General features: G+C 36.5%; 6 protein-coding genes across 7 annotated transcripts; 3 read left to right on the plus strand and 3 right to left on the minus strand.

The window, feature by feature from the left end:
• Positions 1–1,732: 1,732 nt before the first annotated feature.
• LOC6645467 lies at positions 1,733–4,636 on the plus strand. The gene is made up of 2 exons (XM_002068066.4): positions 1,733–2,024; positions 4,211–4,636. Exons 1-2 carry the CDS (start codon positions 1,922–1,924, stop codon positions 4,465–4,467), a joined length of 360 nt encoding a protein of 119 aa, XP_002068102.1. The 5' UTR covers positions 1,733–1,921; the 3' UTR covers positions 4,468–4,636.
• A 1,065-nt stretch (positions 4,637–5,701) lies between these two features.
• On the plus strand, positions 5,702–6,638 carry LOC6645468. Its single transcript, XM_002068067.4, has 3 exons — positions 5,702–5,871; positions 5,937–6,077; positions 6,138–6,638. Exons 1-3 carry the CDS (start codon positions 5,811–5,813, stop codon positions 6,416–6,418), a joined length of 483 nt encoding a protein of 160 aa, XP_002068103.1. The 5' UTR covers positions 5,702–5,810; the 3' UTR covers positions 6,419–6,638.
• A 1-nt stretch (position 6,639) lies between these two features.
• LOC6645469 (dimethyladenosine transferase 1, mitochondrial) lies at positions 6,640–7,644 on the minus strand. The gene has a single exon (XM_002068068.4). It carries the CDS (start codon positions 7,642–7,644, stop codon positions 6,640–6,642), a length of 1,005 nt encoding a protein of 334 aa, XP_002068104.1.
• A 117-nt stretch (positions 7,645–7,761) lies between these two features.
• On the minus strand, positions 7,762–8,025 carry LOC6645470 (cytochrome c oxidase assembly factor 3, mitochondrial). Its single transcript, XM_047011820.1, has one exon. It carries the CDS (start codon positions 8,023–8,025, stop codon positions 7,762–7,764), a length of 264 nt encoding a protein of 87 aa, XP_046867776.1.
• Positions 8,026–10,170: 2,145 nt separating this feature from the next.
• On the plus strand, positions 10,171–20,001 carry LOC6645471 (F-box only protein 32). The gene is made up of 5 exons (XM_002068070.4): positions 10,171–10,575; positions 11,053–11,387; positions 18,219–18,541; positions 18,621–18,802; positions 18,868–20,001. Exons 2-5 carry the CDS (start codon positions 11,281–11,283, stop codon positions 19,345–19,347), a joined length of 1,092 nt encoding a protein of 363 aa, XP_002068106.1. The 5' UTR covers positions 10,171–10,575; positions 11,053–11,280; the 3' UTR covers positions 19,348–20,001.
• A 1,427-nt stretch (positions 20,002–21,428) lies between these two features.
• Positions 21,429–23,561, minus strand: LOC6645472 (dynein axonemal intermediate chain 2). Of its 2 annotated transcripts, none has more exons than XM_002068071.3 (6): positions 23,285–23,561; positions 22,411–23,217; positions 22,167–22,345; positions 21,865–22,102; positions 21,581–21,800; positions 21,429–21,512 (listed from the first exon to the last, which is right to left on the minus strand). In XM_002068071.3, exons 1-6 carry the CDS (start codon positions 23,546–23,548, stop codon positions 21,463–21,465), a joined length of 1,758 nt encoding a protein of 585 aa, XP_002068107.1. In that variant the 5' UTR covers positions 23,549–23,561; the 3' UTR covers positions 21,429–21,462. The 2 variants fall into 2 exon arrangements, with proteins under 2 accessions (XP_002068107.1, XP_015033261.1); XM_015177775.3 differs by having other exon boundaries at positions 21,450–21,512; positions 21,577–21,800.
• Between the last annotated feature and the right edge of the window lie 406 nt (positions 23,562–23,967).

The following is a 23,967-nucleotide window of genomic DNA, read 5'->3' on the forward strand; positions in this document are numbered from 1 at the left end:
AAGTGTGATATGCGTATCAAGGCTGGTTTGGGCTTGGAAATAAACGGAAACGGGTTAAACAAGTACAGGCCAGAGAGGAATAACAGCTAAAGCCATCACTAAAAATGTTTACTCGCAAAATGTGGTTAAAGCAAAACAACAACAACAATACTGTGTGTATATAAACAAAATTCTTTTACAAGTCTCCACTCCAACTGTGGTAGGAACAGCCACAAACAACAAGAACAACAATCAAAACAGGCAGCAGGCGACTCAATATCATTATAAGTTACGCCCCTCTTCTTGAAGGCGACAGGTTGGCGTCAGCCAAATAGTATAATAAGCAACTTGTCTCTAGTATCCTCTATTATATATGTATATACATATATACCTATTCATATGTAGTCTATAATTTAGTGTGGATGCCACTTTTGTGTGGCAAGTTCGTCAACCCTTTGGCACTTTTACAAAAAAATGTCTTGCCACAAACCCCCACTCCAAAGGGGTCAAGGTCAGTCTCTTGTTTTTGTCACTTTTTTTTACTATCGCCGCAAAATTTTCTCTGTGTTTGGGTCTTATGCAATCTTAAGTTTTTCATTAACTCATGGCAAACTAAAGCCTATTTAATTAGAATATATGCCTTATAGAATAAAGCCTTTATAATTATATACATTTATTCAGGTTGAAATTTGAATAATTGTTAAATGTTTCGTTTCATTCTTTCATAACAATGCAGTAGCTTTCTTTTTGACTGAAGAAAGACTCTAAAGACATTTCCATATTATATATTGTGTCCATCAACATTTGCTGGCCATATAGGGTAAAACAGTTCTGTACGAAAATATCTGAAATTGCAAGATTCCATAATCAGAATTGATCCATCAACACACAGTTAAAAGGTCATTTAATGCTATAAGAAAACCACCAAATATGAGTTGCTGGAATGTGGTAGACAATACAAAATTGGCAAAAAGTGTGACCGATCTAACGATTATGGTATACCCTTTCGATCGGTATTCCCTTATTCTATATATAGCTAGAGGAAAGTATCCCACATAGTTTGATGATTTTCACTATATATGTGTGTAGTTGCTTTAATGTTTTGATTGCAAGACTTGAGATTTCTAATGTCATGTATAAAGTGTATATGCCTCGTTTTGCTGCAAGAGTATGCAAATATCTCTGGCTTATGGATGACTAAGTGAATCTCCTTTTTTGAATGGGACACCATAAAACGAAAGCAATCAAAGTAAAAAATAGGGTGGGGGCGATATACCACTTACATATGTACATATGTATGTATGTATGTATATACAAACATATACATATATCGGTCGATGCCGCCGCCTAGGTACAAAATTGGAAAAATCCCCAAGGCGGTGCCGCCAAGCCATTTGCAGATAAAGAAGACGATGATGAAGCCAAAGTCAATGGCTATAATTAATTACATAAAACTGCAAAATAATGCAGAACAATAGAAAAATGTGGGCGTGCCACCATCAGTCAAAGAACACAAAAGACAGCAAGACCCACCGAGCGAGAGAGAAAGAGAGAGTGGAAAAGCATTTCGCCAAACAAATCAAAAAAAAAAATAACACACACACAAAATGCCGCAACGCATTGAAAACATGTGCTTTGTGTCAGAGAGAGAGAGAGAGCGAGAGCGAACGAACGGGAGCGTCTTTCGGAGAGAGAGCCGCGCTTATATATGAGCTGCTGCTTAGTTAAAGTCTCAGTTGTTACCTATCAAGCGCAACGTACAGAGCTCAGCTTCAACGCCAAAATCCAAAAGTTTCATCCACTCAAAACTCGCGCAAAATTCAAAGCAAAAAATATTGAACAAAAACAAAGTGAAGTGAAACATAAACACAACTAATTAATTAACAAATTAAGTTAATATAAATAAATAAACACACACAAACAGACACACACCTATATAGAAATGCATAGCCAACAAGTTTATACACTAAGCCTGGCCTGCCTTATTCTTAGCCTGGCCATAATCGAGGCGGCTGTTTACACTCAACCAGCTGTCCGACATCCAGGTAAGCATAACAAGTCCATATCTTATAAATATATAATCAATAGGATTAGATTCCTTTGATATGTCCAATTCTATGCTTAGTGTATGAGCAAGTTTGTTGCCTAAGTCTTTTGTTTTTTCCATCGTTTTTTATTTTTTTTTTTTTTTGGTTTGTTTGGTTGTTGGAGAATTTTTTAATTAAGTTTTCCAATTAAATTCTGTGGAATTAATAAAAACGAAACATGGTCAAATGCCATAAACGACCTTTGGCGAAACTATAAAAAAAAAAAAATTAAAAACTCTAACAAAAACATAAAAGTTGATAGCAGCAGTTGGCAATTTTTAGTGATTGATTTATGAGACAAGTGGAGGATGAAGTTTTGATGAGAGCAACAGATAGACAGACAGACAGACAGACAGACTAACTGAATGAGCAATACTTACAAGAAGCTTTTTGATGGAAATGGCAAATTTTCCTTGTCACAATCTCTCACTTACACATTTTGGCCCTGAAAACACATCGCATCGGCAAAATGCATTATAATAAAGCAATAATATTTTATTAAAGTTAGTTGCCATTAAATAATCATCATTCAAAAATAATAATTTTTTCCTCTTTTTATTTTTGCCAACTTCAAAAGTTTTTTATTGCCGCTTCATTCATTCAGCGGCTAAAAATAAATTTTTGATGGCTTTATTTAAACAATTTCTTTACTTAGTTGACCTTTTTGAAGCATGGGTCTGAGCTTGTTATATTTTTATTTGACGTCAGTTGTCAGTTAAAAAAAAAAAAAAAGAGAAAAAAAACCATAAACATTTTTTTTATTGTTTTTGTTTATTTGGATCTTTCTTTTCGCTTTTTTGTCTTATTTTTGTGTTGCTTGCGCTGACATGTGATTTATATTTTGATTTGTTGTTGCCTTTTGTATCTTTCGTTGACGTCAATGTAAAAAAAAACAAAACATGTATATAAGCAAATATTATACATTTTGAACAACGCAAATTAAAGAGAAGAAAAAATCAAAAAAGAGACATTTTGCTTGGCCCCTTTTTTGCGGTATTATGGGTTTTTCGCAAAATAACAACAACAACAACAACCCGAAATTAACATAAGAAATGTGCTGATTTTTTGTTGTTATTGTCTTATCGTTGTTTTAGTTTTTTAACTAATTTGCATCGCTATGCGGATTTCGGGGCTTAGAAATTTATGAAGGTCGTTTGCTCTATGTCTGAGCCGGCAATTGGTTCACTAATCTATAAGAAATTAGCGCCAAATTAAAAATAGGCAATGATGGGATGAGTTCATATACATACATACATACATACATATGTATATATATATATATACACACATATGAGAATTAATTGCACAAAAGAGTGCCGCCGGTCATTAATCAACATTTTGCCTTTCACAATGGAACAGCAGTTGATGTTGTTGTTGTTGCCTGATTTGTCTGAATTGTTATAAATAAAAGTACGCAAAAATACATAGACATAGACATATTGTAAGCACATATAGCCGGAGGAGGCTTAAGTACTTGGAATTTGTTTTTTTTTTTTGTTTTTTGTTAAAAATAGCCCATAACCACATCAAAAAAGACAATTGAGTATATGGTACTTATTTTTAACCCTCTCGTAAGCCACCATGAAGTATTTTGGCCAACTTTGTTAGGGCATGACTTTACAGTTTTCAATATTTGGCATCCACTTGAGTTGAGTGATTCGTATATGGACATAGAATAGTTGAGAATTATTAATAGATGAAAAGATCATCACTTGAAAGAAACCCTCCAATAATTGCAAATAAACATTTATGTCTATTATTAGTTTGAATATTGTATTCGTAACAGAGAATTTAGGATAATCAACTTATTTATTCAACTGGTGAAAAAAAAAAAAATTTAATAAATTATTATAATTGGCAATCATTCAGCAGCGACCTATCTCAAGTTGAGGCTAAGTAAGGCCAATGTAAATGTCCGTTCAGCCATTCTGACGGACATACATACATACATATGTAGATACATACATATAATCAGAATTTATAGCCACTTCCTCATATGCATAATTAAATGCAAAATGCAACGTTCATTCAAGAGAACATGAACAAAGAGATATACATACATACATACAACAACAATTAACTTCAACTTCCGCACACGAACTAACCTATCCTCCTTGTTGTTTTTTTGTTCTCCTCTCTTTTAGCACATCCCGGCAAATGTTTCGATAAGTTCACCCGTCGTGCCATGCTACCCGACAAGGAGTACAAGCCGAAGGGCATCTGTGCCACAATGACGTGCAATTTGGAGGCGGGCGAGATCTCGATAGAGACCTGTCCCTATGTCGAGGCCCCTGGCTGCGAGGAGCTGCCCAGCGATGTTAACTGGTCATTCCCGAAATGCTGTCCACAATTCAAGTGTGTTGACTTCAAGACTGGCAAGGAGTTTATTGTAACGCTCTAGAAGAAGTCTTTAGGAGGAAGACGAGCGGAGGATATTGAACGTGAACGTGATTTTACATAAAATGTATTCATAGTTTTTATAGTCTTTTTGTATGAATCGATATGTATGGGTGTGAACGTGTACTGTGCGTGTGTGTGCATGTGTGAGTGAATGATTCATTTAACTCTTTAATTTATTTATTATTATACAATAATTTTTGTAAATAACATAATAATTTGCATAATATTTTTTTATTTAACACACAGTTTGAACTCTCTCACCTGTCATGTGTGAACCTTTTTTTTTTATTTTTTTTTTTATTTGTATTTGTATGTATTTTGTTTTGATTTATTCAAAAGTCCCTGTATGCGATATTTGCAAATATATATATATATTTAAATGAGTAATTGTTTAGCTTATAAGTAAATTTAAATACCAAAATAAACAAATAATCTATATTAATCTAGAATGTTTTCTAAAAAAAAAAAACGACGTTTTTATATTCTTTGAAAAATTACTCATCCTTAACTTTAGACGACCTCAACACCAATTTCCGTTATAAATACCTAGTTTTTTAGACCGTTTTAATGGCATTTCCTCGAAAAATTCAGATTCAGATCAGCATTTGGAGACCCATTTTGGGTAATAAACTTTTGCTGCTCGTATTTGGTCAACGCCATAAGACGATTTTATTTTTATGAGCGGAATGTGCGATGTTTGTTAAAATTAAAGGTTCATCGATGAATCAGAGGCAAAAGATTTGGGCTCTGTTTTCATATGGTGGATGAATACGTTAGGCGAGGAGGGGTGCAGGAGTGGAGGGTCTACGCTAATTGACAAAGTCCAAAAACAGTCAACATCGTAAGACCAGAAGCGGAATCGACGGGGCTGGACGGTGAAGCGTGGCATCGAGATAATTGAATAAATTAAGCAGTCGTGATGAAAGATGTACAAATTTGGGCATGACGAAGTTAACATATTTGCAAATATTTTCAAAAATAATATACACTTAAAACAAAGAAATAGTAATGCTTATATGTATACTTGTTTGTTACTTTTGGCAAATGTGAGATTTATGCAAAAAGTTTTTGCCAAAATATTCCGTTTTTGACAACATGCATCCTCATAGGTTTCAAAAAACTGTTAAAAATTGGCGCCAATCTATTGCCACCTGCTCCGATTTGTTATCGATAAGCATGCTTAAGTATCAATTTCTTTTACATATAAATAAAATCATGTCTTGGGGATCTGGCAACATTCTTGCTTCTGGCAACGCTTCTATTGGGCGTTGTTTTTGTGTAAACTTTTGTTTTGTGTAATAATTAAGTTAAACTATTTGTAAATCTTGTTAACGAATCTCCAATATGCAAGCTCAAATCATTCCCTTAACCTTGCTATTGCTGCTGGCAGTTTTCATTCAACAAGGTGCGTCCTGACAAGTGGAACTCCAATGTTTATTATTTCACATAACCCTCACTTCCCCCACACAGGTGATGCTATTTGGTGTTACCGCTGTACCTCAGCTACGCCTGGCTGTGCGGACCATTTCAATTGGCGTGGCATAGGTTACCTGGGCGAGCAATGCCCAGAGCCCAATGATATATGCGTGAAAGTCACAGAACGCCGAGGAGGTAAGACGAAATACAGCATGTTGATAACACTCAAATTGATTTAAATTTGTTAAATTGCAGCCCAAGAGACCATCACACGAGATTGTCTTAGTGCCTTGAGTTTCCGCACGGATATACCTGCCGATAAGTACGAAGGTTGCCGTCCAGCAGCCGTAGATTGGCATCTAGCACATTATGTGAATCACACAATTAAAGAGCACGATGTTAAACGTGACTACTTTACGAATACCACATTCTGTTTCTGTTTCCTGGATCATCGTTGCAATGGAGCCAGTAGCAAATCAATGGCTCTGGGTCTAACTATGTTCCTAGCCAGCGTAGTGGCAGTGATGCTACACTAGCGCCTATAGCATAGTGTCAATGATGCTATACTAGTGCCTTTACAAAAGAAAACGAACGACAGTTCGACCGTCCAAGTTGAGCTCGAATCTCATGCTTTTAACACTCAAATCAAGCATTCCCGTCCAAAAAAAACATGTACAACTTCTTTTTTTTTTTTTGTATTATTGCCTTACACTTTTGTAGTCTTTTTAATCAAATACATTATACAATTTTACAATATTTATAGAGAAGTATATGATGAAGTCATTGTCTTCGGCGCACGATAGTCATAGTGAGCAACTTCCGGATTTGATTTTATATACTCGGCATACACTTCGGCCAGGCGGACACACTCGTCAACGGACAGTTCGAAGGGACGCATTGTATCAACCACATCCGCTCTACGGAACAGTTCAGGGGTTTGCTCTTCACGTAGTTCAGGTGGCAGCAAATTACTAAATCCTCGTCGACAATATTTTTGTCGCATGCTAAAAATGTGTCGCATCACTCGCTCCACCAGATCAAATGGCAACTGCGTCTTGGGCCGCTTTAAAGGAATCAGCTTAACCACACCCACATCAACTTGGGGCTTTGGGACAAACGCCTTGCCGGGAATGATGAACTTTAGCTTGGGATCAGTCCAAATTTGTGACATAATTGACAAGCGGCAACGCTGCTCACTACCCAATGGGGCGCAAATCCGTTCAGCCACCTCCTTTTGGAAGGTTAGAGTCATGCAGGTGTCCTGTCGGCGAAAAGCTCCGCGGCGATTCGATAGATCGGCATACCAATTGATCAGCAGGCGAGTGGATATAGCAAAAGGAAGATTTCCTATTAAATGAAGGCGTTGTGTGGTATCCGAAATATGTTGATCCATATTAAAGCGCAATATATCTTCATGGTAGATGTCCACCTGAATGTCTAGGGGACGAGCACACTCTTTCAGCAGATCTAATGTCTCTCTGAAACGCGGATCCTTCTCGACTAGAATCAATCGCTGTGGTTGACGACGCAAGATTGAACGTGTTATGCCGCCTGGTCCAGGTCCTACCTCGAGGACGATATCACGCCGATCTATGGTGCCTGCCGACTTGACAATTTTATCCGTTAGGCGCTCGTCCATTAAAAAATTTTGACTTAACTGCTTCATGGCCTGTAGTTTGTAGAGTTTCACCAGGTCCCGAATGGTAGGAAGCGGCGGAAGACGCATGCCACTGGTCAGAACGCGTGCCGCGGTCTGTGACATGGTTACAGACAACTTTGAAAATGTTTAACAATGCAAAATAAAATAAAAGTGTAAGGAAATCAGACTTATGGACTAAAAGAATTAACAAAGATAACTAATAAGTGCCACCGTCTTGTGCTAGTTGGTGGTCACTTTCTTTGGCTCCTCAAAATCGTCGAGGAACTTCTCCTGCTGCACCGAGAATATGGAGTAGCCGTAAATGGCCACAACTGACAGACCTAAGGCTCCGGCCGTAAGCAAATTGTTGCGCCGCACACGCTTTAACTTTTGCACACGATCCAAGTTCTGCTCTTCAATCAGTTTCATAAACTGCAACTGCGCCTTATCCAACTTGGGTGCGTTTTCTCCGTACTTGATCTTGGGACCTCCTTGCTCCGACATTATTTATAAGTTTAATATTGTTAAGGATTTTCTCGATTTCCCTTTTTTGAGGCTGTAATTTTCCGGGTCGGCTATGAAATTATGAAATCTCACACAAAAATATTGCTAAGGCAAAAATACCAAGAAATTAATGTCAGCTGTGTACAATTGATTTGGCTATAGCTATGGCTTTAAACTTTAAATTTAAAAAAAAGCATACTCATTTTCGTGGTAAAATATTATTGTATAAGTATTTTATTTATTAATAATTTCTACCCTTACTGCCAATAATTTTTATCTTGTTACATCATGTTTTTATAGAAAAATCATCCTAATGAGTATTTTGGATATTTTAATTTAGCTATTTTTGCGTTTCGATGTTTGGCAACACTGTTCATACTGCAAGTTTTCCTTCTTAGGTCTGGTCACACTGAATCTCGTTTGATTCACTTGCTCGCTCCTTTACCTGATGTTGGTACTATTTTTCACGATTTTTATACCCTTGCAAAATAGGTATATTAATTTTGGACAAAAGTGTGCAACGCATAGAAGGAAGCATCTCCGACCATATAAAGTATATATATTCTTGATCAGCACGACGAGACGAGTTCAAATATCCATGTCCGTCCGTCCGTCTGGATCAACACAAACTCCACCTCGACCGTTAGAGCTACAGAGCTGAATATGTAGGCTTGTATATACTGCAGGTTGCATATCTCTGTTTCAACCGGATCGGATCACTATATCATATAGCTTCCATACAAACCGCAAAGTCACGAACAGTGACTTTTCTCAATAACTTCGTTATTTTCTGAGCTTTTGCCGTATTTAATTTTTGTGATTTAATATTGGTGATTTAATTACACATATAAACGACTATGCCAAATTTGATCAAGATCGGGTGACTATATTATATAGCTCCCATAGGAACGATCTTTCGAAAACAGTGACTTTTGTTAATAACTTCGTTACTTTTGACGCGATTGCTTTCAAATTAAACATTTGTTAGTTTAATATATTTGTTAATGACTGTGCCAAATTTGATAAGGATCGGGTAACTATATCATATAGCTCCCATAGGAACAATCGGTGGAAAACAGTGACTTTGATCAATATCTTCGTTATTTCCTATGCTAAGATTGTAGGCCGTTCTTTCGGAAACATTAGCCTTTTTAGCTTAAACGTTTTTCCACTTTGATGGCTATAGTTAAGAAAAGAGTTACCAAAAATGTTGCAAGGGTATACAAACTTTGACACGGTCGAAGTTTGCCCCGGCCCTCTGGTTACTCTTTTGTTCGAAGTTGGGGACTCTTTTGCATAAACTGCGCTCTTTTGTTGCATGTTGGATGCTTCCATCGAGCTGCGATCCCCCTTGCAACATGTTCGAACAGAGCCACTGGCTATAAATAGACCCGCCACTGCAGTGGCAGCGCAGCAGTTTTTTGTTTTGTGTACATAGTACAATCAAAAAAAGAGAGTGCTTATTAGTTTACAAAATAGCCAAGCAAAATTGAAAGTGGGGTCTGGGCTGGATTGGATTGGTTATTTGTGGTTATTGGTGGCCTGTGGCTGAAGGCTAAGGCTAATGCTCTGCTGCAAACAAAACCAAAGCAATTAACTGCTCTAAGCAGCTGGCCAGTTTTTCCTTTTTTTTTAAAAGAAGTGCGTAAAATAGGCAACCTAAATTGACAGAAACGCATACAAACATTTCGATGAAACTTGTGTAAGTGTGAAGCCATTAACATGGATATTTCAATACGGAAATGAAAGCTAAAGTTTTGTTGCGTGTTTTAAAAAATTGCGCTTGAAAAAAATTAAAGCAACAAAAAATCCAACAACAACAAACGACAAAGGCAAAACAAACGCGTAATTGCAGAAATCAGCTGTGTACCTACAGTTCCACGTTTAACACACACACACACATACACAATTTGAGCAAGCAGAGGCAGAGACAACAAAACACTCCAATTGAGAGCCAAGCAGCCCCACGCGCCCCCGCACAGTGGTTGCTCATATAACAAAATAGAGCATTCCATATACAAATGTACCCGAAATTATTCAAAATTACAATTCATCATAGCAACCATTTACTACATAAATTGTGAATCACAATTCATCATAGCAACCATATGAGTTTACTACATAAATTGTGGAAGCAATTTTTATCATTATAAATCAAATCATACAAGAGAGCAGACTGTTCTATTTCATTCTTACAAAATTTAACTTAATTTTTTAAGTATCTATAAAAAAACGGGGAACAAATTTGTATCCTTATAAATCGAGCATACAAAAGCGTAGATTATTCTACTCCATTCCTACAAAATTTAACTTATTTTTTTTTTCTAAACACCATTCAAAAACGTGGAAAAAATCGTCGAGAAAAAATATTAAGTATAAAAAACGTGGGATAATTTGTATCCTTATAAATTGCGCATACAAAGGAGTAGATTGTTCTATTCCATTCTTACAAAATTTAACTTATTTTTTCAAATTAACTTTCGAAAACTCGGTAAGAAGACTATCAAAAGCAAAGGAGCAGAAACTAAAAGTAAAACCTGGATAAAATTGGTAAGAATTGTTTTTAAATATGGTCCTTAGGCCAAAAGGACTATGCACACATACAAATGTGTGTAACTCGAATTTGGTGCTCATTCGATATTCGATTTGTCCACTTTTAGCCACTGTGGCTATGACAAAAACAACAGCTGGTCGAAGCTTGCTCTCTTTCTTGCTCTCCGACTGCGTCGTGTTTTTCCATCTCCCTCTTGCCGTTTCTGTTGTGTTCTCTCTCTCGTTTTTAGTTGGATTGTGCTTTACTTTTTGTTTTGGTTTTTCTCAACGCTTGTTGCTCGATTCCGTAATACTCTTTCATTTTCCACCCTCCAAATGGAGATGGAACACAAAAGGGTAATCATGGTGTCGCATAGACAGAAGTCTATTCCAAGTTTTGAGGAAAATGCGCAACAAACTTTTGTTTTTGCTGTCAGTTTGAACGTCAAAGAGAAACAAAAAATTATATTAAATTTCGAAATTCACTTTTTACAGCCGTTAACTAAAAACCAAGAAAGAAAAAAAAAAAAAATAATAAACGCGTTTCGTAAACTGCCGTCCGCTGAAACCTTTGAATTAAATACAACAACAACAAGAAAACCAACAAAAGAAAATTTGCCAACGATAAACAAGCAACGCAGTGACCAATTCAGTAATTAGTGCAACCCAAAGCAACAAATTTACCAGCAAAAAAGAAAAAAAATATCAAGCAAAACAAACATTATGGCATTCATTTCAAAAGATTTTCGCTCACCTGGCGAGGCATGGGTTAAGACCAAAGAGGGCTGGGAACGTCTGAAGGTGCTCGAATGCAGTGGCAAACGTAAACGGTGAGTGGACATCAATATAATAACAAAAACAATCGAAATTATGAAATCTCTTTGCCACACAATAGTCAAATTTAAATTGTAAAGCTATAAAAACGACTAAACGACAAATCGATGGTGCAAACAAAGCTCCACAGTCTCCCTCCCCTGCTCCCACCGTCTTTGTAACGCATTCGTATGCTAAAATGCAAACATCTTTGTTATCTCTAGACCAACGATTTGGGTCACATCACCTTCATTCATTCGTCACCTTTTTCCCAGTTTATAATAACAGACAAAACGCATGATATTTAAATTTGTAAACTGATGTTTCAACTGACATATGCATGTACATATGTATGTATGTGTGTATCTCTAAACTGTCTTTTTGGGTCATGCTCAGGGCAATTTTTATTTCAAATCTTTCAACTCTTGCCAATTGCGTTTCACTTTCAGGCCTAGGCAGGCTTCCGTCAATCTAGATAAGATAAGCCCCCTTTTCGGGGTGGAGACGATTCTAGGCTGATTTTTGCAATAACCCAAAAGAAGCCAAGGCCCCCAAACGACCTAGAAAAATGTTTTATCAATGGCAAACACTCAATAGATATTAGAACAAAGACTTTACTTTCGTGTGTGTAAAAGCAATTTGGATTAAAGTTGAGTTTCTAAATACATATAACGTAGAAAGCTCTGATTCTTTATAAAATGTAATAATTATTTTTAATTACTCATTCTGAGACTCAAAATTCGAAATTATTTCATAGACTTGCGGAAACGGAAATGGAAATATAATTTGAATACTTTGCCTTGAGCTAAAAATGACAAAATGTGAAAGAAAATCTTTAAAAGTTTTCTTTTCATGCAAATGCTCTAAATGTTTTTAGTTAAAAGAAAAGGCTTGACCTTTAATATTAAAATCTTGCAATATTTATTTCCATTTAAACCAATGAAAATTGAGCAAAGTAAAGCGGTAGTTAATTGTGTTATTTTTTTTTTTTTTTTTTTGAACGACCACACAAAATAAACATAAATACATAACCACTTTTTGTTAAATCATTCAATATGATGATGATGACTTGTGTCAAGAGCAACAATACATACACATACATATATATATATATATATATATATATATATATGGTAGTAGACACACACAATGAAAATGAATGGGCCAAATCATGAAACATTTGTCTTTTATCGAACACGACTCTCTAAATATGATTTATATTGCTTTTCAACTTAGTTCAATGTGCTTCATGTGTGTACTGCTAATGCAATGCGTTATAGAAGAAAAGAGAAGAAAAAAACTAATGCAAAATCGGGCAACGGAATGAGAAGGTGGTCCGTTTTCGATTTCAGTCATTGATCGATTATTTTTTGATTGATGACTGCCCATCAGAAGGAAATTGCATGAAACCCAACTTTTACCTTTCCCTCTTTTCTCTCTCTCTCTCTATTGAATTTCATTTTCTTTAGTCTAAGTAAGTCAAATTACATGCTCAGATAAGGGGAACAGAATCAATTTCCTTACCTACTCTTGTATGTAAATCCTCTCTCTCATATTTCATATATATATGTACATATATTCAATTTAATATATATAATCGCTTCCCCCCCCCCCCTCACCAGTGCCTTAGGCTATCGACTGTCATCGATTTTGAGTTTGAAGGTTGAAAAAAGGCCAGGAACATTGAAGCGTTGTAACTCTTCTTTTTAAATGCGACTCCTTTCTATTATAGTATATGTATGTTGGCATAAACTTGACCGACTTTTAGTTTGGCCATTCAAGGCTTATCTAAATATTCAATTTAATACGTTTAATGTGAAAAGTTAACATTTAATTTTAAATCTTAATTCACTTCCGCATTTTCCATCTTTCATTTACAAGTCAGGGCAGATGAAATGAAAAATAAATTGCCAAAAATAGTTTTCCTCTCAGTCTCTGTTAGGAAACGAGCTCAGTTCTTTATGACAAGGAGGGGGGAAAATAAAAAAAGAAGATGCACTCTTAAGTGACATTTTCCGTGCACATGTGTGTTATGTAAATTCTCGCACTCCGCTGCACTCTCCCCCTTCTGTCTAGGCTAGGCTAGGCTAGGCACCCCAGATACTTTCAAGTGGGTCAGTCACGGCACCAAAAATATATATACCATTTGTACATACATACATACATATGTATGTTTCTATATAGAGAGAAGGGCTCTAGAGCTCGTCTAGCTAACTGCACGTTTTATTGTATTTCTTATCATCTTAAAGTTGAGCACTGCTTAACTCAACTTCTGTATAAGGTCAAGTCGAATTTAGTTTTGTAAATATAGATTTTGAAATGGGAAGTTGAAATAGAATTAATTATTTTGCATCTGGACAATATGAGCACCTTTCTAGTCATTTCTTTGATCAACATCGACCTGCATTATCAGATCCCGAAATAAACTTGAAAAAAGCAGAGTTAGAAACTATTTTACTTGAAAAAAAACGAGAAATATCTGAAAAGTCCTTCTACTTGGAATTTATTCATTGGAATTGGTTAACAATAAAGTTTGACATCAAAGTTAGAACCAAGGGCGTAGTCAGGTGTGGGCTAGGCAGGGGAGGGAAAGCTGCCTACGCCTAGATTGTTAAATTTTATACATTTTTCCAAGAACTCATTTAAATAGAACTTATTAACTAATTTAATATCATATATTCAGTTAACGCAACATTTTTATAATGGAAAAAATAAATATACATGTTTGTTTATAAAATTTCAAACGATTTTCTTTTCAAATATATCGTACATAGAACATTCAAATGAAGCTTTAGGTTTTAAAATATTTCGAGTTCTTTAGAAGGAAAAAAGAGGGTATGGATTGAAAGAAAGTAGCTCTTTCACTTTCATTAAGACACCCTAATCTAATACACATTTTTATTTGTTGAAAACTTCTTATTTCTTTCATTCATTCAGTCATTTGGTAGTGGAAACAATTTATTAAATAAAATATGCTTCAATTGAATTGTGCCTTTTCTTTAATATAATAATTCTTATCGAATTTTAATAGCCCATAGTTTGATTAGTTGATTGTAGTTGTGTTTTTATTTAATGACGGAAATGAAGTAACTTTTTTTCTTTGTGTTTTGTAACTTTTGCGTGTTTGGTTTTTAAAAGTTTTTCAATTTTTCATTACTCAGCATGAGAAATGCCAAGTTTACCTTTCATAACTGTGTTAAATGCTTAAATTTCCTATGTAGAGTGTTTGTTGCTGCTTAATTAACAATTCAGATGCCGAATTCCATTAGATAATGCCATAATTAGAAATTCAAAAAATTGCATAAAAAAGCAAATCAAAGTGCATGGACAGTAAGACAGACACGGACACGGACATGGAACCACTTTCACCACTCTAAACTGCACTCTTCAGTGAACATCTGTGGCAAATGATCGATTTGGTTTCGTTTTTTGTGTTTCTTTTTTTTTGTTTTGCTTTCGAAATAAAAACAAAAGAAAAAACATGAGTAAACTTAAGGCTGAAAAGGGGGGCAAAATGGAGGCGAGTTGCTGTCAAGTTGTAAAAGTATTCTACAATTTTAATGCGGTTACCTTTATGCCTTTCAAGTGAGTGTTTGAAATTTCAATCTATTAGCTAGAGAACAATTTAGTTTAAAATTATTCTTAAGAAGACACAACCTAATGGCCGTAGGCGAAGGGGAAGGGAAATTTACTGCATATTCCAAGTTTGTCTAATATTAGAACTAACAACTTTGCTCTTTCCCTGCTTTTTTTTTTGTTTCTTGTGTGTAAGAAGAATAGGAACTTCGTCTTCTCCTAGTCTTTTGGGTTGCCCACACTCCCCAAAAACTCCTCCTCGTCTCTATATATGTATGTACATATCTCACATTATTTTATTTATGTCGAAAAAGGTCGCATTGATAAAAATAGACAAAGCGAATTCAATTCCATTTCCACAGTTGCTCTTGCATTTCATTTGTTGAATTTTTTCTTGGAGAAAAGGTAAATGAACGCTTGATGATGACGACGACTACGACCATGATGATGATGATGATGATGTCGTTGAGTGATTTATATGAATCACGTGGTCGTCGTCGTAGTCGGCTCCGGTCGTCGGTCCTCGGAGTTGGAGTCACTGTTGGACTCGAATCTGGCTGGATGAATGGGATGGCTACACACACACACACAAATCACATCACTTACACATGGACCAAAAAGAGTAAAAGCAACAATTTCTTTGTTTATGTTAGCTATTTTTATATGGCCCAAGATAATTGCTTTAACAACCACAACAACAACAACTACTACGACAAAAACAACAAATCAAACACAATAATTGCCGTTGAAAATTGCAATAATAAAAAAAAACGAATGGGCTTGGTTTCGTTTGCTATTTTTTTTTTTGTTTTAGACCAAAAATCACAATGACAATTTAAATTTTTCCACAAAAAAAAAAAAACTAAATAACCGCAAATTAAGGAAAATTTTCCATAAGTTTTCCCATTTAATACTAAATTATTCGAATGTAATCAAATTCACATTTCTAATAGTAAATAGATGATTCCACATGAATTGAATTGCCAACTATCTTAACTTTTGTAATTTCTACGAAGATTTTTATTATTATTCTTGGATTTAAGTTTCTCCTTTTAAAATATGTTCGAAAACTTGGTTTTATGATCAGTATGGGACTTACAATAGGGATACTCATTCCCGGGACGCTTCAATTTTAAGATGACCACAATTTCAATATTCCTTCTGGTGAATACTTTACTTTTCCGGATTGATTACACTCAGTTCCCTGTTGTATATTACTAATAGAAGTGTTTTTGAAGAATTTTGTTTATAGATTCAGTATAACCGAAAGATATATTCTGCTGGGGGGCAAACTATGCAAGATATTAAAATACCAATTTAAAACGATATGGCCAACGTCCATTTTCCTATTGATCCCATTTTAAGTACAACCATACATTGACTGGATTATTCCTTTGTTTGTAACATCGGAAACGTTGAATATTGGCTCTAAACAATGAACTGTTTTTTCCCATTTACGTTATGTAGTCGAAATTTCATAGCTTCTACATTCTTAGCACAGAAATTGAAAATAGGATGTGCCCAGGGTATATTCTTTATTATTCATAAGGTTTTTCTATGCCATATTTCCGTTGCCATTTAAATACATATCTTTGTACAAAGTTATTGCCAATGTTATCTAATATCTTAGCTGAAATCACATGTAAGTCTAAACTTTGAAATGATATATGTAGGTAGCTATAACAATGAAGGAACTCTAAAGCATGTAATTAAATGAAATGATATAAAATTATTCATAAATCAATGCTACACAAAGATTCGTACTCCAATTAAACTGATAACACTTAGTGTTCTATCAATGCTAAAAACATCAGACTTAGTTATAAAGATTAAATGACATTCACTTGAATGTTATAAAAATCAAATAACTATGTTGATTTCTCTGGTTTCTGTTATAATAAAACTAAATATTCACAAAGTGTGTATGCCTTAGTAAATTACCGACATGCTTAATCGACTGTAAGTCCAGTGTGTACAGAAATATGTATCATCTAATTTAGAGATTGCAATTTACCAGAAACCAATCAATGTATATTTCAATCTTAATAATTTCCCTCACCTTCTTGTTAGAGCGAAGTAAGGACTTCCAGTCAAAGTGGTGGTGGGGGGGACACAACACATATCGCCTCATATAGCCAACAATTTGAGCAGTTATGTCTGCCCTGTCCGCCATCCGTATGTCGGTCTGTGTGTTCAGTTCTCAATTGTTGGTGGTGACCTACTTTCCGTGTTCAGTTGGTGGCGAAGGAAGGAGAGGAAAAAAAGAAATGAGCTTTTCGCTTTTTTTTTTGTTTTGTTGCCTGTGCCATGTTCCAGTTTCGTCTCGCCTTTGATTGTTTTCTTTTCGCATCTTTGACCTGGTTCTTTGGGTCTAAATTGATGCTAAAAGGAAAATCTAATTTGCGGACAACGAGTAGAGGAAAAAAGTGAATAGTGAAACTCCTTTTCACAAGGACACACACACACTCACACACACGGAACAATACACGCAAACATAAAGCAAAGTTTGTGTATTACCTTTTATTCACCGGATCGATGTGCCTTGACCATTTGTTGGACGCGGCGGTTAGTGTCCTTGAGTGCCAGGCATTTTCTTTTTTCGCCCAGTTCCCAACTAGGTCAGAGTTGCTCGTCCCGGTGATGAGACTCTTGGCTGGTTGGTTGGGGGGGATGTGAAATGGGCGTGTCTTGGGCCAATTCGTTACTCCTGAAGGCTGGTTCTGCCTTCTCTTCTGATTGGCGTCCGTTAATTATGTAGCTAGGCGTCAACCACCGATAAAAGGATCTCTAATTGACTATTTCCTTAAACCAAAATTAAACAACAAATCATTTGTCCATTTGACGCAATAAAAATCCAGTTAATATTCACATTTCTTATCAATGGACAAATTTTTCCGGTTGTAATTACAATTTTTGCAGTTGACACTCGGGCAAATATTTCCCTCTTACCGAATTACTTTGTTTAATAACCGGTTAAAAAAAAAGCCTGGGAAAACTTTAGTTGTTTTTCCCCCATGACTTCCGTCTATGGAAAAGCAAAGCAGCAGCAGCAGCTGGCAAACATTTAACACTTGTAAACCAAATTCAGCTAGCTAAACAGGTAGAAGAGAAATAGAGGAAGGAGAGAGAAAGAGGGGGATAGACAGATACAGACAAACAGAAAGACAGGTAGACAGGTAAACAAACCAACCGAAACTTACTTCCGAAATGTTCAATTGACTTTGCGTTACTTTATTTCTCTTTCGACTCTTTTCTTTCTCTCTTTGTTGCAGCCACAATTGTGAGGGGAGCAACTGCCAAGACAGTGGAGCCACACAGGAGTCCAAGGATGGAGGCGGCGGAGTGGAGTATCAAGTGCAGGGTGGCATGCCCCCCCACTATCACATCACCTTACGTTGCACGCGCGAAATAGCGGGATTTAATGGCTTGAGTGAGGCGGTGAAGCGTCTCGATTTCCGTCGTTCGGTCCGCGACCGCAAACGTTTCCATTATATCTGCGCTTTTCTCTTGCTCGTTTCCAACAAGGGCATAGCCAGCTTGCCGGGCAGTGCCCAGCGTCAGCTGCTTCAAATGGTCGAAGAGGTGGCATCACATGGTGAGAATTCCCATCCACGCGCTACTATCCTTCTGATTCCAACTATATACATACATATATATCTATTTAATTTTCTTAGTCAACGACAGCCAACAGCATCTGAATGTGCTGCGCGGATTGGCCCTCAAACTGGACAATATTGTCGATCAGGAGAAACAGAAATGCTGGGGCAAGCCACTGGGCAGCACCTATTTGTGGCAGGAGCATGTGGCCACCATTAAGCGCATCAATGATGTGGCCAATCAGATTCAGATCAGAGAGGTAAGTCCCCTAACTGGATTAACCTCTTACACTCAATAACTATTGATTATTCCTTCGTTGTATAGCCCGATCCAAAGGCCAAGCCTCAGTTGCATGAGCTACCCGAGGAGTGTGTCCGTGAGATAATACTGTGTATAGCCGATCATCGCGATTTGGAATCGGCTGCCCAGGCTTGGGATACCATGGCCAAGTTGGTCTGCGAGCAGCGCATTTGGCGTGAACTGACACGTTTCCATTTCAATCAGCAACAGATCAACATTATATTGGATCTGGATAAGTTTAAGAAAATGGGCGAGGAAAAAGACTGGAAGAAGATCTATCATCAGCTGCGTCGCACCTATGGCGTCAACGATGATTATCAATTTGCCGAGGTATTGGCCCTGTGCAGTCTGTGCTGTTGCCTATTCTGGCCATCGGATGGACATCCCTGTATTATGGATCAGAGCCCAGATTTTCGGCAGCGCGTTGAGGAGGCTCGCGGCCAATTGGCCAAATTGGCTCAGCCCGTGCCGCCGGCACAATTCTTAAAGTATTTCTCATTGTAAACTAACTTAACTTACGGGATGATGGAGAGAGACAGAGACAGTGCTAGAAGGAGACGGATAGAGAGAGAGAGAGAGAGATTGAAAGTGAGTGAGACACAGGAAATGAAAGAGAAAGAGAGACAGATACCTTGATATTTTTAAACACACCAGCTTAGTATCAAACGATGATGAAGATGATTAGGATGAAGTGATACTATTGCTGTGGGATGAGCTTGTTGGATGCCTATGAAAGTTTTTATTGTATCCATGTTAAAATGTTTTAACATTGTGCAAAGCCGCAAGAAGAAAGCAAAGTGATAATGAAGTTTTAATGCAAGTAAAAATCCCCATCAGTTAATTATGTTTTTTGTTTTATGTATGATTACATCTAACGGGATTCCATTCGCATTGTCACATGGAATATTTTGCGAAACGACATCAAAGAGTACTACGTCCATTTGGAAAATTATCGAAATTTTTAATATACAACTAAATTTTAGTTCCATTTAGCATATTTACAACAAAATTGATCGAAACATTCTCTTAAAAGACAAAACAATCAAATTTAGATTATACATGTAATTTGGCTTTTTTTGGTGTGAGGTACTCGAGATATATATGTATTTATTAAAATTAATGATAATATATTGTTATGGAATCCCTTAGAACCTTAAATTCTCATCGATCTTTCTACATATGTATGTATGTATAAATGAATGCTCGACTTGTTTTTTGAGCTAGACTAACAAAGAACAAATGCTGTCCTATTTTTATTCAAAAATTTGCATGAAAAGTTGATCTATGCAACAAAAAAAAAAAAAACAAACACAACCAACAACAAAAAAACAAAAATCTCTTTAACAGAGTGGTAAACTTAGTTGTTTTTTTTACTCATTTAAAGAAAAACAAAAAAGGAAAATAGAAAAGTCTTTGTGTTTTGCCAATATGCAAATTTTAACAACTGCCACAAATGCAAACTTTTTTGTTGGTTTTAGTCAACATGCAAATTAAATTTATATAAACTGCAACAGCAAAATAATAAAATGGAAAACCTATTTTTATCAAATACGTACAGAGAATGATAACGATCATGATGATAATTGTGTGTATTGTATTGACTATTTGTTTTAGTTTAAGATAATGATGATGATTAAGTCTTTTGAACGTGGATCTATTATTATATATATTAGTGTTTAAGTGTAGTTTCTTTTTATCAGCTGCTTTTTGGTGCTACAACAAACTTCTCTTACGATTAAGTTTAAATCCTTACTCCCCCACCCCACCCCACCCCATCCCCACCCACACCCACCCACACCACCACCAACAACAGCCCTCTTAAAAAGTTTACAATTTCAAACTAGTAGAGACCCAAAATGATAAAAACAAAGAAACAAAAACAAATTTATGTGATGTTGCAAGGAAGCAAAGCTAGAAACGAATACACCTAACAAAACTCTTCAAACAAACAAAAATATGCCGTTTAAAAATGAAAAACAAAAGATATAAATATATATATATTAAAGATGATCTAATGAATGCAAGATAGTTAAAGCTAAGAATATAGGAAATCAAATCTGATGTATGTATGTATGTATATTTATCATTTAATCAAAGCTTGGACCTACTTATCAACAAAGGCTTGTAAATGTAAAAAATCTTCTTCAAACTTGGATAATGAATAAGAAAATATGTTAAAATCTGGCTATGTGAATTATATATATATATATATATGTGTATACATATATACCACATACATACATGTGTATGTATACTTATGTATATTATTTTTAATTCTATCCCAAAAGTACTGTAAAAAGTGCAGAATTTTAGCATTCTGATTGAATTTTTTTTTTGTCCAATCAGTTTTATTGTGGACTGCAGAATGAACTACTTGACTTATAGGCTGGCTTGAAACCTCCTAGGCGTCTGATAAATCGGACGAGGTTGTTCATTTGACAGTCTTGGTTGGGTCCTTCTTTTTGTTAGTACCTAAAATCCAGATTCATTTGTAGGTGCACTTAATGGGTGACAACAAGAAAACAAAAAAAAAGGAAATAAATTTCAACATATGTATCTATCGATATTTCTTTTATTTTCCATTAATAACAATGCAAAATGCCAACACGTTTGCGTTTCCTATAGCTTTGCACTATCCGCCTCTGAGACGTCAACCTCCTCCGCATCCTCTGCAATGAGAAAATACAAAATGTTAAATGGCCATTTGGTAATAGAATCAGTATAAACGTTCACCTACGCTTGCCACCAGGTAGACGACGGAGTCGTTCCTGCTCCACAGCTGCAAAATATTCACTTGCCGCCTGCTCGCAGGCTCCGACAAATGGTGCCATATTGACTTTGCCATTCAGCATGGTGATGTCGTTTGGTTCCTGGCCATGATTGGCCTTCACCTTTAGTTTGCTTTCACGTGATTTGGCCTCCAAGATCTTTTCACGACGGTTTTCACGCTCAAACATCTGAAAGTGGCATCAAAATACATATAGAATAAGCATAAAGGATAACATGGATTCGAATCCTTACTGCTGTCAGCAAAGGTTTATCATTTTTAGCCGACATTATCATATTATCGGATACTTCGATGAGAAATGTGGCACCCAATTTGCTGCCACAGCTGACGAATTTGCCATTCTCATTAGTTCGCACGCAATATAACGGTTCATCGCACACCTTGACCGTTAGAACGGGTTCGTTTTGCTGCTGTAAGAGATCCCAGGTATCCAGGACACCATCCATCCGAGTGATAAAGAACTGAGAGACCCTGTAGAATGTAAGAAAATTTGTTTGATTTTGCCAATACAAATTATAGACGAAGTCCTTTTTACTTGGTATAGCTCCAGGCTCCGTCAGTTAACATGGAACTGCTACTTTTGGTCCAAATTATAGAACTTTCACGGCAATCCTCAGACCAAATGCGGGCACACCAATCGCCAACGGTGAGGAAATTCTTGACAAAAGCCGGATTTCTGGTGATGGCATAAACTGGTCCCAAATGGCACATCATCTAATTGACAGGATAAGATAGACTAGACAAGGTTAAATGGGAACTAAATGCACCACATAACCCACCCGTATTTGGATCTTCTCCGTTGGTGTTTTACCCTTCCGATTGCATGAGAACAGCATGCCCATTTCGGTGCCCGCCATGAATCTCGTCGGTATCGTCGTCTCATACTCTAAGACCGAGATGCCGTAAGAACGTGACAAATCCTGCTCATCACTTTTAACCGGATCCATTAGCAGCCGGTCGAGTGGCTCTGTAAGCTTTCGTGTGTCCCACCACAATACCTGGCCATCGGAACCGCCCGAGAAGAATTCGGTGCCGCTTTTGGAGTTGTTCCACAATACCGAGTTGACCGGATCGCGATGGCACACCTCCCGTTCGCTTATCATGACCGGATGCTTGCCGTGGCGCGTGTCCCAGGCTGCCACCTGACCATTATACATGCCACTAACCAAGCTGGTTGGATCCTTTTGGTTGTACTCGAGACACACGCAGGGAACCTTAGGCTCTAGCGTCAGGAACGGTTCATTCGGATTCTCCACCTCCCAGATATACGAATTGCACTTTTGTCCCGTCTTATCCCCCTGGAATTTCATGTCGCAATGGCTAACGGCCATTTTGATGCCACCGTCAGGTGACCAGGACAAATGCTTTACGGGCACTTTGATCGGATTGGGATCACGGTAAACGTTCACAGTGCGCGACTTGCACGGCTCGGGCAATGGAGCCGGATCAAGATTCTCAAAGTAATTCTCATAGATATTGACAGCATTATTTTGATGTATATAGTGTTCCATGGGCTTAGTTAGATTCATCACTTGTGTTATATAATTATCGTCCTTTTCGATCTTTCGCTTATACCGCACCGTTTGCTAACGAGGTAACGAGTACTAGGCTGTAATTATTATCAATTGAATCTGTCATTCGACTCGTACTTACCTCAGGATCATGCATATTAATGTCTTTGGGCCATCCGCCCTCATTGTGGGTTATGCCAGTGCTCTTGTAGGTGGCTCGCTCCGTGTTGGCCACACTGAGTGATGTCTGGCCCGCATATTGTGTAACGCGGTCCACAGGATTCTTGAGAATGAAACTCTTAACCAGTTCCGGATTAGAATTCTCACTAAAGACCACTTCATCCTTATCCTCGAAATGAACTCGAGCCCCAAAGGACCTTCGTTCTTTTTTAAATATAAATTCCATTTTTTTTTTTCTTATTGAATATTAAAGCAATTTGAATTTTATTTCGTTATGCGACAATTTGCGCTCATGGCAGTTATTTTTTTTTTGTTTGCAGTTTGATCAATAAATTACAAGGAAACTTCATATATTACGCACAACGCGCCGATGCAGAAAATCAATGAAACTTTGATTGAAACTTTTTGCTTATTTCAAAAGCTCATTTTACAAATTTAATTTATATAGTGATCCTTTTATATGATTTTGATCTCAAAAGTTTATTTTAAATGATTTTATAGTTTCAGTTAGAATTAATTGGTAATTTAAAAGAATTTTTAACTTACATTTTATTTGCATTAATACATAATAATTTCCGTTACTTGTTATTTATTTATTTGCATTAATACTTAATATTATCCGTTACTTTTTGTTTAATTTATTTT

This window comes from Drosophila willistoni (genome assembly GCF_018902025.1).
Source record: "Drosophila willistoni isolate 14030-0811.24 chromosome XR unlocalized genomic scaffold, UCI_dwil_1.1 Seg143, whole genome shotgun sequence".
In the NCBI taxonomy this organism is placed as follows: domain Eukaryota; kingdom Metazoa; phylum Arthropoda; class Insecta; order Diptera; family Drosophilidae; genus Drosophila; species Drosophila willistoni.